General features: G+C 39.7%; 1 protein-coding gene across 1 annotated transcript in view; it reads right to left on the bottom strand.

Moving 5' to 3' along the window:
* CEMIP (cell migration inducing hyaluronidase 1) overlaps positions 1-15944 on the bottom strand; it is a 246386-nt gene that overhangs the window by 19219 nt on the left and 211223 nt on the right. The window contains exons 21-24 of the mRNA XM_072619226.1: positions 14117-14297; positions 8644-8859; positions 3161-3372; positions 1828-2013 (exon numbers count right to left, since the gene is read on the bottom strand). Of these exons, the coding sequence (XP_072475327.1) occupies positions 1828-2013; positions 3161-3372; positions 8644-8859; positions 14117-14297 (795 nt within the window). The remainder of the gene's footprint in view (positions 1-1827; positions 2014-3160; positions 3373-8643; positions 8860-14116; positions 14298-15944) is intronic.

Here is a 15944-nt window from a genome sequence, read left to right as displayed (position 1 = left end):
GCCAGAAGAGACTTCAGAGACCCCTTCAGTTTACAGTTGAGAAAACTGAGACCTACAGAAGTTAAGTGACTTGCAAAGGTTACATAGGTAGGAATTACCAGAGATAGGATTTGACACTAAGTCCTCTGACTTCAAAATTTTTGTTGTTGTTGAGTCATTTCAATCATGTGCAACTCTTTGTGACCCCATTTGGGGTTTTCTTGCCAAAGAGACTGGAGTGATTTGCCATTTCCTTCCCCAGCTCATTTTACTGATGAGGAAACGGAGGCAAACAAGGGTAAGTAACATGGCCAGCGTCACACAGCAAGTAAATATCTGAGGCTGCGTTTGAACTTGACTCCAGGCCTGGCATTCTATCCACTGCACCACCTGGCTTCCCTGCCTGCAAAATGAGTGGTGAAGTAAAAGAATATAAGAATATGAGATAGGGGGGAGGAGGAAAGAACAGATGAAAGAAACAGGGCATGAGGGAAGGAGGAAAGAAGGGTAGGAGAGGGAGAGAGGATGAACAATGCACTTGTGATAAAACAAAGTTTTCCAGTCTTTTAAAATGGGTGGTACCCCTGGGTGTGTTGATTACATGGCTATAACCACTACATCTGGGGAGGCTGAGACTTATGGATCACTTGAGATCAGGAGTTCTGAGCTACAGTAGGACTAAAAAAGGGGAGCAGAGCATGTGTGTGGATGTCAGAAAGAGAGAGATGGGGAGAGTAAGATAGAGAGGGAGAGAAGAGAGGTAGTTATCATCATATTTCTGGTTCTCCTTTCCATCTCTTTGTGACCTAATCAGATGATGTGTAAGAGAGTCCTAAAGAAAAATGACCTGCTCGATGGTCAACATCTCTACAGAACATCTATCAGCTTCCCATGAGGGTTAAAGGCAAAAATTAGACTTTCTGCATCTTAAGTTCCATGATAACCTGATGAGTCTGGTGAGAACCATCTTCATTGGTGGAATGAAGGACAGAAGGAGGAGTACTCTGTTCCCTCTTCTTTTGAGGCTTTCTCTCCCTATCTCACCCAGATTGGAAGAACAGTGGTCACTGCCAATCCACAGAGAAGCTTTCGTCTAGACCTGTTTTTGACTGGGTCCAACGTGTCCCTCCTTAGACAAGTGGTTTCCCCCTTCCTCCTAGAGGCTCACTGTGTTGGTGTTAGACTTAGCGTAGTCACCTGTTTCACTTTAGTCCTCCTCTATCCTAACAATTGAAATTTAATTCTCACTTTTAATCTTAATTTTCCTTCTATCAGAGAGTTATTTCTATACTTTGAAGATCTATTAAACCTACCTATATAGTTAATAAGTTTTAGAAAGTCACCTGAGGCTCAAAGAATAACTTGCCCATGGTCGCCTAGCAATGGAGGCAGGATTTAAACCCAAGCCCTCCTGTCTCTAAGGCTCGCATTGTATCCACCACTGCTCTAAATTTTTTTTTGATATTTATCATACAAAGGTCACATTATGCTTTCATTCACATCTATGAATTCCCACTGATGTCAAGAAGAAAATAGAAATTAAGACCAAAGAAAAATATTTTTGTATTTCAAAGGATTTAAAACAGATGGTAGAAATACCATTTTGTACTCATTGCTTCCATGAAAATTGCAACCCCCAAATTTCATTCCAGCTTAACCCATTTCTCCTGAATCAAACTTTCTATTTCATTTTTCTCCATTTTGGAGGGACTAATCTCTGACAGCCAGGAAAAAAAAGGTTAGTTCAGATATCCATTCATAATTCAATTTCAGTTTTGTGGCTCTAAGAAACCCAATGAACTGCAGCTGACATCGTCATACGTTCAGAGAGGGTCTGTATTGGTTTACCCTGTGTCTTCATCCCAGTAATAGTGATTCCTGCCAGGATAGCTCTGTTCCACTTTTTCCATTTGCATGGTCCTCACAAAGGTGCCTGTCTTAGAAGTTCGCTTCAAGAGGCGATTATGGACGTCTGAGAGAAGGGAAAACGTTGTACCTCTGGGGTAGCAAAATCCAACCCGGATCCAGTCACCCCTAAAGTAGGAAGAAGAGTTCTCATAAGAGTCATGTGACTGAGCTTCCTGGGAATCTTAAAAAATTCTAACTGTAGAGTTTATGGATAATATATTAAGTGACTCAAAAGTCTTAGTAGAGGTTTAAGCTACTAAAGCTCAAGCTGTTGTTCAGTTATTTCAGTCATAACTTACTCTTCATGATCCCACTTGGGGTTTCCCTGGCAGAGATAATGCAGTGGTTTGCAATTGTCTTCTCCAGCTCATTTTACAGATGAGGAAACTGAGGCAAGGAGGGTGGATTGACTTGCCTGGGTCATACAACTAGTAAGGTGTCTGAGGCCAGATTTAAATCAGGCTTTCCTGACTCCACAGCTCAAGTTATGAAAGCTTAAAACCTCACTAGACTTCTGGGATGCTCTGTATAAACTACCAGTAGTGCGAAAGGATAGAAAAGATTCATGTTCCAATCAGCTGTCAGGTACTCAGTATCTCAGCTGTCTGTTCTGGTCCCTGAGAGGCAAAGCAATCTATGTAGTGATGCCTGGGCATATTTACAAGCCAAGTCAAATAATTCACTATGAAATGAAATTTTAGTCTTGGCTGATTTAAAAACATAATTTGTATTTAGTAATGACTCCATCTGAGACAAGGCACCAGCGGGTACATTGGACACAATCAGCAAAACTGCAAGAAGAGGCATGAGAAATGAACAGGACAAAAGACTGGAAAATGGAATGGGCTAATCCCAGAGCAAGGGTGAGAGGTAACAGATGAACTTTCCAAGGGTTGTTCCAGAATTTATGGAATGTCCAAAGACCTAGAGGAAAGCCTTCAGTACACTGGGCAAAGCCTTCATGGGAGATTTATGGAAGGACGTGGACAAGTATGGCAGAGGGTGAGGAGGTTGATTGTAATTTACATTGGTGGGAGAAGTGCTGAAACCCATGAAATCCCAGATTCATCCAAGTGATGACTCAGTTCAAGAGCATTTAAGGTGAGTTGTGGGAGAATCTTTAACTATTTTCATAGACTAGCTCATGGGGGACATAAGCCCAAATAAAGATACATAAGGAGATTCTGCCCTCAGTGAAATTTGGGGAGATTGTCACAGTCATTAACTTAAGGCCCGTTACTTATTTAAATCCAAAGGAGAAGTATTAACTTACTTATTGAAGTTGATTAGCCAAATGGTTAATTCTGCAGGTGCTGTCTGATTCCAGTGGATGGTATAGCCCTTCTTCAGAGTGATGACTGGTTGATACTGCTGGTAATGAGTGCTTTTTGTTAAAGCCCCCTCAAGCTGGAGAGGATGTTCATGGTAGTCATTTTTGATGATTTTCATTCCAAGGTTATGGGTTTTATAGGCCTGAATGTAGATCTTTTTTAAACACACACAAAAAATCAAACACAAGACAAATTATTAGGATAACTCTAAAAGCTTCTGGTTATCATCTATGTATATTCTTTGCTCTCAATCAAGCTTTCTCTTAGAAACTGAACTCCTTAAGGTGTTAAGTAAAAGGTCAAATCAGAGGCATCTATTCCTACTTTTGAAAGTAACCCAGGCTTTCTCTGGTTTACAGGATGGCTGCAATGTGCCATCCATCTTCAGCTTTGTGTGTATCCTGGAGAACAGAGTACTCAGTTTAGGAGCCATCAGTGAGATGCCAGAAGGCATCTGTTTAACATTTGACATATATGTTTTGAAAAAAGGAGTCAGGCTCCTTTTTAAATTCCATTTGCCTTTGCTCAAGAGTAGATTCACCTGAATTCCTCAACCTAATCCCTTTTTAGGTCATTAGCATCCAAATCCTAGGAGGTTGTCTTCAAGAGAAATAACTGAGAGCAAAGCTTAGTTATTAGATCACAAGAAAGGATGTTCAAGAGACAATCCAAAAACCAGGAAGGCCAAGGAGCAACATCTCTTTGCATTTGGACAGAGGGGCTGTGCCTGCCTAATAGATAAGACCATATGTACCATAACAGGTAGATGACATTGCTTACCAAAATTATTATTCCATAGAGAGCTGGAATCTGTTAGTGACATCCTGGGGACAAAAGGATTGCAAACACAGCTGGTACCTTATAGAAGATACTGGGCCTTTGAGCTACAGGCTCTATGTGATACCAGAGATAGGGAGGCATTATAGGAGCTAGGCACATATGCAGTAAAGATATATGACAGGTACTGGACTTGTGACTTTATTGGTCTATCTAGGAAATTCCCCAAATGAAAAAAACTCTATGCATGCAGGCCACAGCAACTTATAGTGTTAGGATTACACAGAGCAAGAGGTTAAGTGACTTGCCTAGGGTTATATGGTCAATATGTGTCAGAGGCAGAACTTAAACTCAGGTCTTCCTGGTTTAAAGTCTCTCTTTCTATCCACTACACCATGCTATAGCAACTAGGTGGCACAGGCCTGGAGTCAGGAAGACTCATCCTTACTAGTTGTGTGAGCAAATCACTTAACCCTGTCTGACCTGTTTTGAAACCTCAGTTTCCTCATATAAGCTGGAGAAGGAGATGGCAAACTACTCCAGTATCTTTGCCAAGAAAACCCCAAATGGGGTCGCAAAGAGTTGGAAAAGACTGCACAACAACACACCATGTTGCCTCTCATTAAGGATATAATTTCTACTGCCTATTCTAGGCAGTAATAGAAGTGCCTCATGTGATTTAATGATCTCATCCTCACAAAACCCTTGTGAGACAGGTAGTATAAATATTGTTATCCATGTTTTACATATGAGGAAACCGGGTGCAGAGAAATGAAGAGACTAGCCTAAAATGGTCTAGCAAGTGCCAGAGGGAGGACACCAAGCCTTTTGACTCCAAATTCACAACACGACTTAGTCCTTCAATCTAAGAACACTCAGCGGACGTTTATTTCTGGAATAGGAGAGACTTAAGAAATCAGTGGGGGAATGTTTGCATCTACTATCTAAGCAATCAGAATTCTAAAATCAGAACTTAAGAGAAAAATGAGAAATTTTTCTTGGAAAGTCAGTTTCCTCATATGTAAGAATTTGGTAGTTGAATTAGTGGGCTTTTTAGGTTCCTTCCAGTTCTAGAATTTTATAATAGTCTATCAACATCTTATGTGGCAATTCCAGTAAAGACATGCCTGTTACAGTTGATGGAAACAGATCCAGAAGTCTCAGGGATCTTACAAGACCTTTCATCTTTTTTTCTTACAGCACAAGAGTATTAATTTATTGTACTTGACTATGCCTATTTATTATGTTTTTTTTTCTTTTCAGTTGGGGGTGGGAGAGTAGAAAAATAAATGCTTGTTAATTGTAAAATAAAATAGATAAATGCGTTTTTCATTTTTCAAAAAGCAATATTACAGGATTCAGATCTTCGATTCAGGATCACAGATCTTAAGGTGATCTGTGTAGGTTAGTCATTTTATAACTGCCCCCATAAGCCATTGGGCAGTAGGTGGTACAGTGAATAGTGCACTTGGCCTGGAATCAGAAAGACTCATCTTTTTGGGTTCAAATCTGGCCTTAGACACTCACTGGCTGTGTTACCCTGAGCAGATCACTTTGCCCTGTGGCCTCAGTTTCCTCATCTGTAAAATGAGCTGGAGAAGGAAATGGCAAACTGCTCCAGTATCTTTGCCAAGAAAACCCCAAATGGGATCACAGAGAGTCAGACACAGTTGAAACGACTCAGTAACACAAAAGCAACAGCGTAACCCACTATGTCAGAACTGAAGTTGGGAGTCATCGTTAACTGATACCACATTTCATCTCCATGTGATGATTTCTATGGCTCCTGAAGCAGAATGGTTAAGTGGCTTCAATAGCAACGTACCAAGAAGAAAAGAGCGGAAGCTGAAGCCTCGCCCGCCATTCACTGGGTATAAACAAAGGAGGATTTCTTAGCAGTCAAAGAATCTCCTTCAGTTCCAGGGGTGGGGAACCACATGTGGCACTCGAGGTCTTCAAGTGCAGCCTTTTGACTGAATCCAAATTTCACAGAACAAATCCTTCTATTAGGACCTAGACCATTGGCAGTACATGCCTGGTACACTGGAAGGGTTTCAGGAATAAGGGGAGAACTTTCAATTGGTTGTTGGCAGCGAGAGTAATTTTAGAGGGTCCTTAGGAAGGCTGAGAAGTAAAGTGACTTGGCCAGGATCACAACGCTACTATATGTCAGGACTTGAATACCTTGGTTTTCCTGTTACATGCACACACACACACACACACACATATACACACACACACACACATTTTAGGTACAACAATATACCTAAAGCAAGCACTATAGAAACGTGGGTTAGTGTGCATGTTTTGGAGTAGAGGAGAATTGCCTCACAGAGCATATTTCTAAAGAAATACAATTAAGGGGATATTCATTGAGGACAACTTTTTATTGTGAATGAGTAAAACTAATCCTGAGGGAGACATTTTGACTAAGGTTGCTGAGAGAGGGAGAAGCTTGAAATGGATTCCTGAAGAAAAGACAATTTTAGACAGAGTAAGGGCAATCCTAGCTTTAAATAGTGTTTCAAAGTCTGCAAAGTACTATCTATCTATCATCTATCTATCTATCTATCTATCTATCTATCTATCTATCTATCTATCTATCTATCTATTATCCATCCATCCATCCATCTCTCTTTCCCCATCCATCCATCCATCCATCCCTTTCTCTCTCTCTATCCATCTATCTATCCATCTATACACATACCTGCACATATATACATACACACACTATATATATATATATATATATATATGATCTCATTTGCAGCTCATAACCCCCTTGTGAAGCACATGCTTCAGGTACTGTTATTCCTATTTTACAGGTGAGGAAACAGTGGAAAGAGCACTAGCTCTGGAGGTAGATGTTTTGAATTCTGCTTCTGACACTACTTGTGTAAAGTAAAGAAAGTTACTTAAACTCCACGGGCTTCAGTTTCCTCACCCATGAAATTAGGGGTTTGAACTAGATGGCTCTAAGTGATAGTAAATCTATGATCCTTTGCCTTACCCCACATTACATCAATAGGAGGTCCCTGATGTAGAATTTAAACCCAAGTCTTCCTGACTCCAATACTAGCATCCTATTTATTACACCAAGCTAATGTAGTTTAGTTAAGCTAGTGACATTTAACAAGGTCATCCATTAGATGAAGGGACTGAAATGGCTGAACTCCAAGGCTTTTTCATCTTAGAATCCTATGATCTGCAAGATCCTCAAGGTTAAAAAGAAGCCCACAGATTAAGTCTGTTTTTGATTGAATCTGTTGAAGGAGAATATATTTGAATGAGGTCTGTGAGAAGGTGTTCAGCAGCATCAGATCATGGACAATTCTGGGCTAAAGGCTATTGGTAACTGAAAAAAAATATCTTTATCCTAGCTATCTTAATAAACCCCTAAGATGAAGGAAAAATAGAGAGGCATAGATGACTCTCTGGCTCTTGCCCAGTGCTTCCCAGGAAAGTGAGGAGAACAAGATGGGAAAGGTTGACAGGACATTAGTGGTGCTGGCTTCCAACTACACTCCCCTCCCCACTGGAAATAGCCATGAACTTTAGGAAGGGAGCCATAGCAATGTCTAACAATAACCACATCCTTCTTGAAAAGGTCTGTAAACTACAGGAAGAAAGGTAAGGCAGCAGTTGCCCTCTTTAATTGTCCAAGGTAAACTCAAAAACTGGCTGATTGAGGACCACAACTCTAATACTGAACACTTCCCCCTATGATCCAAATAATGAGTCTCAGATTGTCTTTTATAAGCCCAGATAAAACTGAATGGACCTGAAATAGTTGCCCTCTTCTTGAGTCATTATTAGTGATTTGCATACTTGGATACTGGTCCTGTTACAAATAGAATGTTAAGCTATCCCTGGGAGAATTGGATAGACTAAACGTTTAGCTCTGCACAGATTCAGTTGCAGTTATATGGACCTGTCTTCAGTGACCTAAGTGGTATCTTCAGAGAAAACTTTATATCTAGACCAGTCTACCTGTTTTATTGTGCCTAAGCAGTCACCTTATTTTATCATCTGCCTCTTTATTTTCATTCATTCATGACCAGTTGGCCATAGATCTTTAGAGCTACAAGGAACCTTTGAGGTTACTTTGTTCCAGTGAGACCTAGAAAAGTGGAATGACTTGTATCAGTCATAAGTAATTACTCAAGTCACACAAGTACTAAGTGGCAAAGCTGAGATTTGAACTCAGGTCCTCCAAGGCCCCATGTTTCAATATTGCATAATGTTGCTTCATTACTCATTCAAGAAATCAGATTTTTTTAGATGAGAAAATTGCATTGAATGTCTTCTTTATTATTATTTAAATAATATTTTATTTTCCCCCGATTACATGTTAAAACAATTTTTAACATTTTTTAAAAGTTTTGAGTTCCAAATTCTATCCCTCCCTCATTCTCCTTCCTCCTTGCTCCCTGAGGTGGTAAGCAATCTGATATAGATTATAAGTGCGCAATCATGTAAAACATAAGAAATTAGTTATTAAGCAAGGCTCTGTGTCAAACAATGATGACCGATCATGCAGGCTGAACCCCTCCTGCAAAAGAGGGTAGAAGTGGCCTAGCATTATTAAAAGAAAATAAGCCAATAAGCCACCCCTAAGAAATGACCATGTGAAAACGATGCTTCTCACCTGTGCATAACGTCCACTACAGATAGCACCCCTCCAGTCAGGAACATTGATACAGTCAGGATGTTTGATCAGCCAGTTGTCTTCTTTAATAATATAGGACCCAGGATATTCTGACACAGAGCCATCGACATCATGAAACACCGACGTCTTGTCTCCATCCATATTCAGCAAGTTGAACCAGGGTCCAGGTTCCCCAAAGAACACTCTGGAAGTAATCTAAACAGAAAGCCAATAAAATTAGGCTTCTAACTTTAGGTGAGAGATGATTGTAAAGGCTGTCAGGTCTGGAAGACCCAGGAGGTAAGCTTCAAATGACATTTAAAACAACTCAGATCCAAGAAGCTATTTGGCAATTCAGAAACCCCCGACTGACCCACAGCCAGGCAGCCATATAAGTCCTTGTTCTTTTGAAATCTCTAATCCAGAAAATTCATACTCATGCTCAAATGAGAGGATTTATTTATGTGTCTCCTCACTAGAGGTAATCATTTAATTTCATTGTGTTCTGTCTTTGCTTGACACCAAAAAGAGCACAGAGCTTCTGAATACCAAAATGACATCTTACAATAACAACAGCTCCCTTTTAAGCAATCAGAAAATACTCTACTGCCTCTCCAGATGGGCTGTGGGTTAGCCTGCAGAGTGAATGCTCAGAATCCCCAGCTCTGCCATAAAGCCAGTGGAGCAGCTCAGGGGTGCAGTGGATAGAGCACAGGGCCTGGAGTCAGACTGAGTTTAAATCTGGTCTTAGACACTCACTAGCTGTGTGACCCTGGACTTCACTGTTTGCCTCAATTTCCTCATCTGTAAAATGAGCTGGAGAAGGAAATGGCAAACTATCCCAGTATCTTTGTCAAGAAAACCCCAAATGGAGTCATGAAGAGTCAGACATGACTGCAGTGACCAAACGATAACAACATGATGGCCACTGAGTCTGACAAATTTTCCCAGGACATCAATTACTCTAGGTCCTTTGGAAATTTGTAGCCATATCCTGGGCTGTCAGGGGACCAAGGGACTTGTTTCATTTTCTTTCTCTCTCCCTCCCCAATTTCCAGGGAACAGACAACAGACTGAGGAAGGGGAATGAGGAGAAAGGAGCCTAAGGGATAAGCAACCCCTGAATGTATCTTAGAGAGGAAGTGTGACATTGTGGAGACAGTACTGGTCTTGGAATCAGGAAGACCTGAGTTCAAATCCTGTCTCTGTCACTTAGATGGATGAGCATGGACACGCCACTTACTCACCCCGAACCTGTATCTTCTCGTATAAAATGGCGATTATGGTATCGACTTCATAATGCTGTTATGATGTTCCAAAGAAATCCTAGGATCATAGATTTGGAGCCTGAAGAGAACTCAGAGGTCATCTAGTTCAACTGTGTTATTTTGCAGATAAGGAAACTGAAGTCTACAGAGCAGTATCTTGCCCAAAGTCAAAAAGGTAGTAAGCAGCAGAGCAGAGATTTGATCCTAGGTCCTCTGACTCCAAATATAGCATTGATGCTATGATATATACTACATCTGCACTATATATGTACTACAGTGTAGTGAAGGATGCTGTGTCTAGTGTGTACAAAGGGCTTTTTTAGGTAGTGGAGTTAAATGACTTGGCCAGGGTCATATAGCTGGCAAGTATCTGAGGCCGGATTCAAAGTCATGTCCTCCTAACTCCAAGGCAGGGCTTACCAAACTTAAAAGAGCTACATAAAGGTTAATTATAATTATCATTTTGGAAATTTTGTTCATATTTCCACATTCCAGAGAAATGCCATATGAACTTTGACTCATGTTTCTTAGTTTCAGGTTGTTAGGAGATGGCCATTTATTAAATACTGGAATCCCCTGGGATATCCCTGGAGAAAATCTCCTCTGGAAAATCCCATTCTCTGACTTTTATTATATTAATTTTATTAAATGAAGCACCCTTGGTCACCTGACTTGATATGACGATGTCAAAGTATTTTAGAGGAATGGCATTTTGTTTATTTGAATTTTGAATTTATGTCATGGAAGTTTTGAAAGAGCTTTCTTACAGGTTGAAATAGAAGACAAAACTCTGCCTTTTATACTGGTAGGATTCATAAAGGCTTTTTGCAGAGTATCTTGCCTGGAAAAAGGTTGAGGGCAATTGAATAAATGTTTTTTCAGTGATTCAGAATTATGGAATCCTATTTTGGGACTGTTTTCTCTTCCATGAAAAATAATCTTTACACTTTTATAAGACAAAAATGATTATCAGGGAATGAAAAACCAAGACAGATGAGGAGATGACAGAACTGAATCTATGTCTTGTAAATAAGTTCATGTCATCAGGCTTGGATGAATCAGCTTCTAGAGTACCAAAAAAACAAAACCAAAAACCAGCTAGCATAAATGATTGCTAAATCATTCTGCCAGTTATCTGTGCAATCCTCGGAGAACAGGTAAACTGCCACCAGTTGTCCCAGTGTTGTCCCAGTTTTCCAGAAAAGGAAGAGGATAGAATCTGACTGAGAAGTCCGACTTTGGGTCCTGGCAAATTTATAGAATATATCATTAAGGGGATGGTTTGTAAGCATTTAAGAAGGGAAGCAGTGATCACTAAAAGTCATTATGCCTCCATCAAGACCCAGTCAGATAAGACTTACTTTATTTCTTATTTTTTGGACAGAATATTTAGCCTGGCAGATCAGGGGAATGCTGGAAACAAAGTATTCTTAAATTTCAAAAAACTTTCATATTAGTCGAGATGCAGACATGAGCTATGTGATAGTATAATAGAGTTGGATGGATTCATAGAGAAATGTTTGTTCCAAGAGATGGTCATTATTAGGCTACTAACAATTTTGAGGAAGGTTTCTAATGAAATGCTCCTTGATATTATACTACTTATTTTTTTTTAAATCAGTGACTATAGAAGACATCACCCTTGGAATTGACGTGGAGATGGGAAAGATAGGGATAACACTGAATAACAGTCATGATGCAAAACAAACTAGAAAAGAAGGAGAGGGGAGATCCAATAACAGGGCTACAATTGAAGTTTTCTTCTTAGGCTCAAAAAAATCAGCACCATGGGTTAAGGGAAGGCATGGAGAGGCAACAGTTTCTTTGAAAAATATTGGAGAATTTTAGCAAGCTCATGATGAGTCATAAGATGATATGACAGTCAGTAAAGCTCATGCTATCCTGGATTGCTTACTCCTTCCCTTAAAATATGGAAAGGTTAATTATCTAAATTTTTTTTAATTGACATGTTTCTTATTAAAATTCAACACAACCACTGTTTGGTGCTACATAACACTCTAGTTGATTTTCAAATGATGTAAAAATTTTCATCAGCTGCTTCTCAGGGATTTGGGAAGAGGCATAATGCAAAACAAAAAAGATGTTGGTTTTGCTACATTTTCTTGTAGTTGGAGTACGTCTGAAATACTGAGTTCTGCATGCTATGTTTTGGGGAGTGGATATAGGCAAAGTGGAATTAGTCTGGTTTAAAATGAGCAGGATGTCATTCCCCAATTGATAAATGGTCAAAGGATATGAACAGGCAATTTTCAGAGGAAGAAATTAAAGCTATCTATAATCATATGAAAAAATGCTCTAAATCACTATTGGTTAGAGAGATGCAAATCAAAACAACTCTGAGGTACCACATCACACCTATAAGATTGGCAAACATGACAGAACAAGAAAATGATAAATGCTGGAGAGGATGTGGGAGAGTTGGAACACTAATTTATTGTTGGTGGAGCTGTGAGCGCATCCAACCATTCTGGAGAGCAATTTGGAACTATGCCCAAAGGGCTACAAAAATGTGCATACCCTTTGACCCAGCAATATCGCTACTAGGACTATATCCCCAAGAGATCATAAAAATGGGAAAGGGTCCCACATGTACAAAAATATTTATAGCAGCACTCTATGTAGTTGCCAAAAACTGGAAGTCAAGGGGATGTCCATCAATTGGGGAATGGCTGAATAAATTATGGTATATGAATGTAATGGAGTACTATTGTGCCATAAGAAATGATGAACAAGAAGACTTCAGAGAGGCCTGGAAGGACTTATATGACCTGATGCTGAGTGAAAGGAGCAGAACCAGGAGAACTTTATGCACAGCAACAACCACAGTGTGTGAGAGTTTTTTCTGGTAGACTTAGATTTTTGTAATAACACAAGAACCTCTGAAAAAAAAAAAAAAATCCCAATGGTGGACCTCAAGGCAAAAAGCCTTCCACACTCAGAGAGAGAAATATGGAAGTCACTCACATAATGTAGCAGATCATGTTTGTGTATGTATATCTGTTTGTGTATCATGTTCTGATTTGTTATACGGATTCTTTCATTTATCTTAGTCTGACTACATAGCATGACGATAGTGAAAATATACTCAATAGGAAAGTATATGTAGAATCTATACAGAATTGTATGCAGTCGTGGGGAGGGAGGGAGGTAGTGGGGGGTGGGTGGGGAGGGATAAAATCGCAATTGTATGGCAGTGATTGTTAAACATTAAAAAAAATAAAAAAATTAATAAAAAAAAAAATAAAATAAAATGAGCAGGATGGTGAGACTACTGGGGACCCTGCCACAGGAGTGCTGACTAAAGGCTGCTTAGGTTGGAGAAGATAAACCTTAGGGTGGGCATAATTGCAGAAGTGTCGAAAGGGGTGTCATGTGGAAAAGAGATCAGACTTGATCTGCTGTGCTCCACAGGACAGAAGAAGAAGTGATGGTTGGAAGTTACAAAGACGGCTTGATAGAACGAAGCATTTTCCAACACTCAGAGAGTTACCAAAAAGTGGAATGGGTCACCTCACAAGCTAAAAGATTCCCCATTATCTGAGTTCTTCAAGTATGGGCTGAATGACCACTTGTCAAAAATATTGACAATTGTAGAAGTGAGTATTGGTCAGTTACATGTTGGATTAAATGGCCACTCATATCTCTTCCCAAGCCTGGTTCTGAGGATCTCAAAGCTAAAGGGAATCTTTAAAATCATTCAACTTTCAAGAGGTTATGTGGATTTCCTAGGGTCACACAAGTAGTCAAGTAACAGTATATTCAAGCCCAGGTGTTCTGACCCCAAGTTCAATGCTTCTCACTTTGTAGAGGAGAAAATGATCTAATTTCAATCAGGCAACTAGCATGTTAACTAGATACTAAATGACTATTGAAAAAAGGAGCTTATAAACCAAGCTAGGGACAAAATGGACCTCAGATTCTGTTTTCCAATAAGGTCAACTTTCCACTGCTCCATTGTGGGATAGCATGTAACATTTCTTTTTCCCTAGTCAAATAAAAGCAATGGCAGTGGCCTGCAACCCCTTCAAATGGAGCCAACTGGCCTGGTGTCACAGGAAGCTACTTAGTCTGTCTGGACGCCCCTGCTTGGAACAAGAACCTGTATTATAGGATTTGGGGAACGTCTAAAGCATTAACTAGACCTTGGGTTTGGCTCAGAGTCATATCCAATCCTCCCAACTTACCGGGACGTCTTCAAAAACAATATTTGACACATTGTTATTGGGGCAACTCTGCCAGGCATTATTGAGGCGAAATGCCAGGGCACTTGTATGCCGACCGTCCAGAGCTGCAAATTTCCGGAATGTGCAGTTTTGGATGTTGATGGGGCCATCATAGAATTGAATTCCTCGGATTGGGAAATTCCTACAGATTTCAGAGAAGAAAATGTTATGCTAAGGTCAGTCCTGAGACAGCTTGTTGTTCATACATAAGAGAGATAGAGTGACTGAGACTTTAACATGTCACCAGTATAGTTAAAGCTAACAGAATATTTTATGGTCATAAAGAGTTTTCACGTGCATCAAATCATTGTATTATTTCAATATTCCTGTGAGGGAGACAGAGCCGCTATTATCGCATTCATTGTCTCGAGAAGGAAACAGAAGTTCAGAGATATTAAGAAAAGTATGCAAAGTTTCACAACTACTGAGTGGTAGTGTTGAATTTTGACACCAGACTTTCTGAATCCACATCTCACGATGCTAGCAACAGCTGGCACTTATATATTGCTTTATAATTACATAAAGTCTTACATGCTTTGTCATATTTGATACTCATAACAACTCCGTGATGGTATTACTATATATATATATGTGTGTGTGTGTGTGTGTGTGTGTGTATGTATGTATGTATATATATGTCATCATCATCATCGTCATGAGGAAGAGGAGGAGGAGGATGATAACAAACATTTACATAGTGTCACTGTATGCTGAGCACTATAGTAAGGGTTTGAACAATTGTCATCTCATATCAGGACACAGGAGGTCAGAGAAATTAGGTGATTTTGTCCGAGGCCACACACTTAGTAAACATTATAGCAAGGACACAAGTCTAGTTCTTCCAACTCTGGCCAGATCTATGCTGCTCCCCACTGTCCTGCACTTCATCTCAGAGCTCATACATGAATTTGAGCTTAGATCATGCCATTACCAATGGACTGATGCTGGGGTGGAGGCAGGGGGAAGTAGCACTGGAATAAATGTGGTCAGCACAGTTTCAGGAGACCTTCAGGAATACTTTCAGTCTATAATCTCTCTTCAACAAGGACTTTTGGATTTATTAGGCCCCATTGGGCACACAGTCCCTTGCAAAAAGCTAACAGAGGCAATTATTTGGGCTTTACTGACTTACATGACTTATATACAATAAGTAAAAGACTTATTGTCTTTTATACTCCAGTGGCCTAGTTTGGGGAGGAGAGTGGGGGTAATGAGCACCAGAAGGCAGCTAACTTAGACCTGTTGTCCCTTCCTCATCCCATACTCCATTCTGTTTTAAAATAAAATTTTATTAATATTTTTAAATCATTTATATTTTTCACTGCATTCTGCTCCCCAATGTCCTCTCAGAAAGTCATACCTCATCATAAAGTATGAAGAAAGAAAAAATATTCTGCAAAACTAAATGATGTATCAAAAAAAGTCTGACATTAAACAGAGGATGGCAACTCCATGAACTCCCAGTTCTGTGAAGGGGCAGGGGAAAGAGAAGATGTGTCTTCCCATGTGTTTTTGTTGAGGTCAATCCTGGTCTACAATTTTGCAACATTCTGGTTTAATAGCCTTGTTGCTCATTCCCTTTAATGATTATCCTTGTTGTATATATTGTTTTCTTGGTTCTGTCTAGCTCACTTTGCATCGGTTCTTATGTCTTTCCGTAGTTCTCTGTACTCATCATATCCATTGCTTCTTATAGCTCAGCAATACTTTACTACTTTCATGTACCACAATTATTTTAGCCATTAGTCAATCCTTGGACATTTGTTTTATTTTAATAGCTTTGTTAACA

The sequence above is a fragment of the Notamacropus eugenii genome, chromosome 1, assembly GCF_028372415.1.
Source record: "Notamacropus eugenii isolate mMacEug1 chromosome 1, mMacEug1.pri_v2, whole genome shotgun sequence".
Classification (NCBI taxonomy): Eukaryota; Metazoa; Chordata; class Mammalia; order Diprotodontia; family Macropodidae; genus Notamacropus; species Notamacropus eugenii.
The sequence above is the reverse complement of the archived record's forward strand: the minus strand, read 5'-3'. Positions and strand labels throughout refer to the sequence as shown.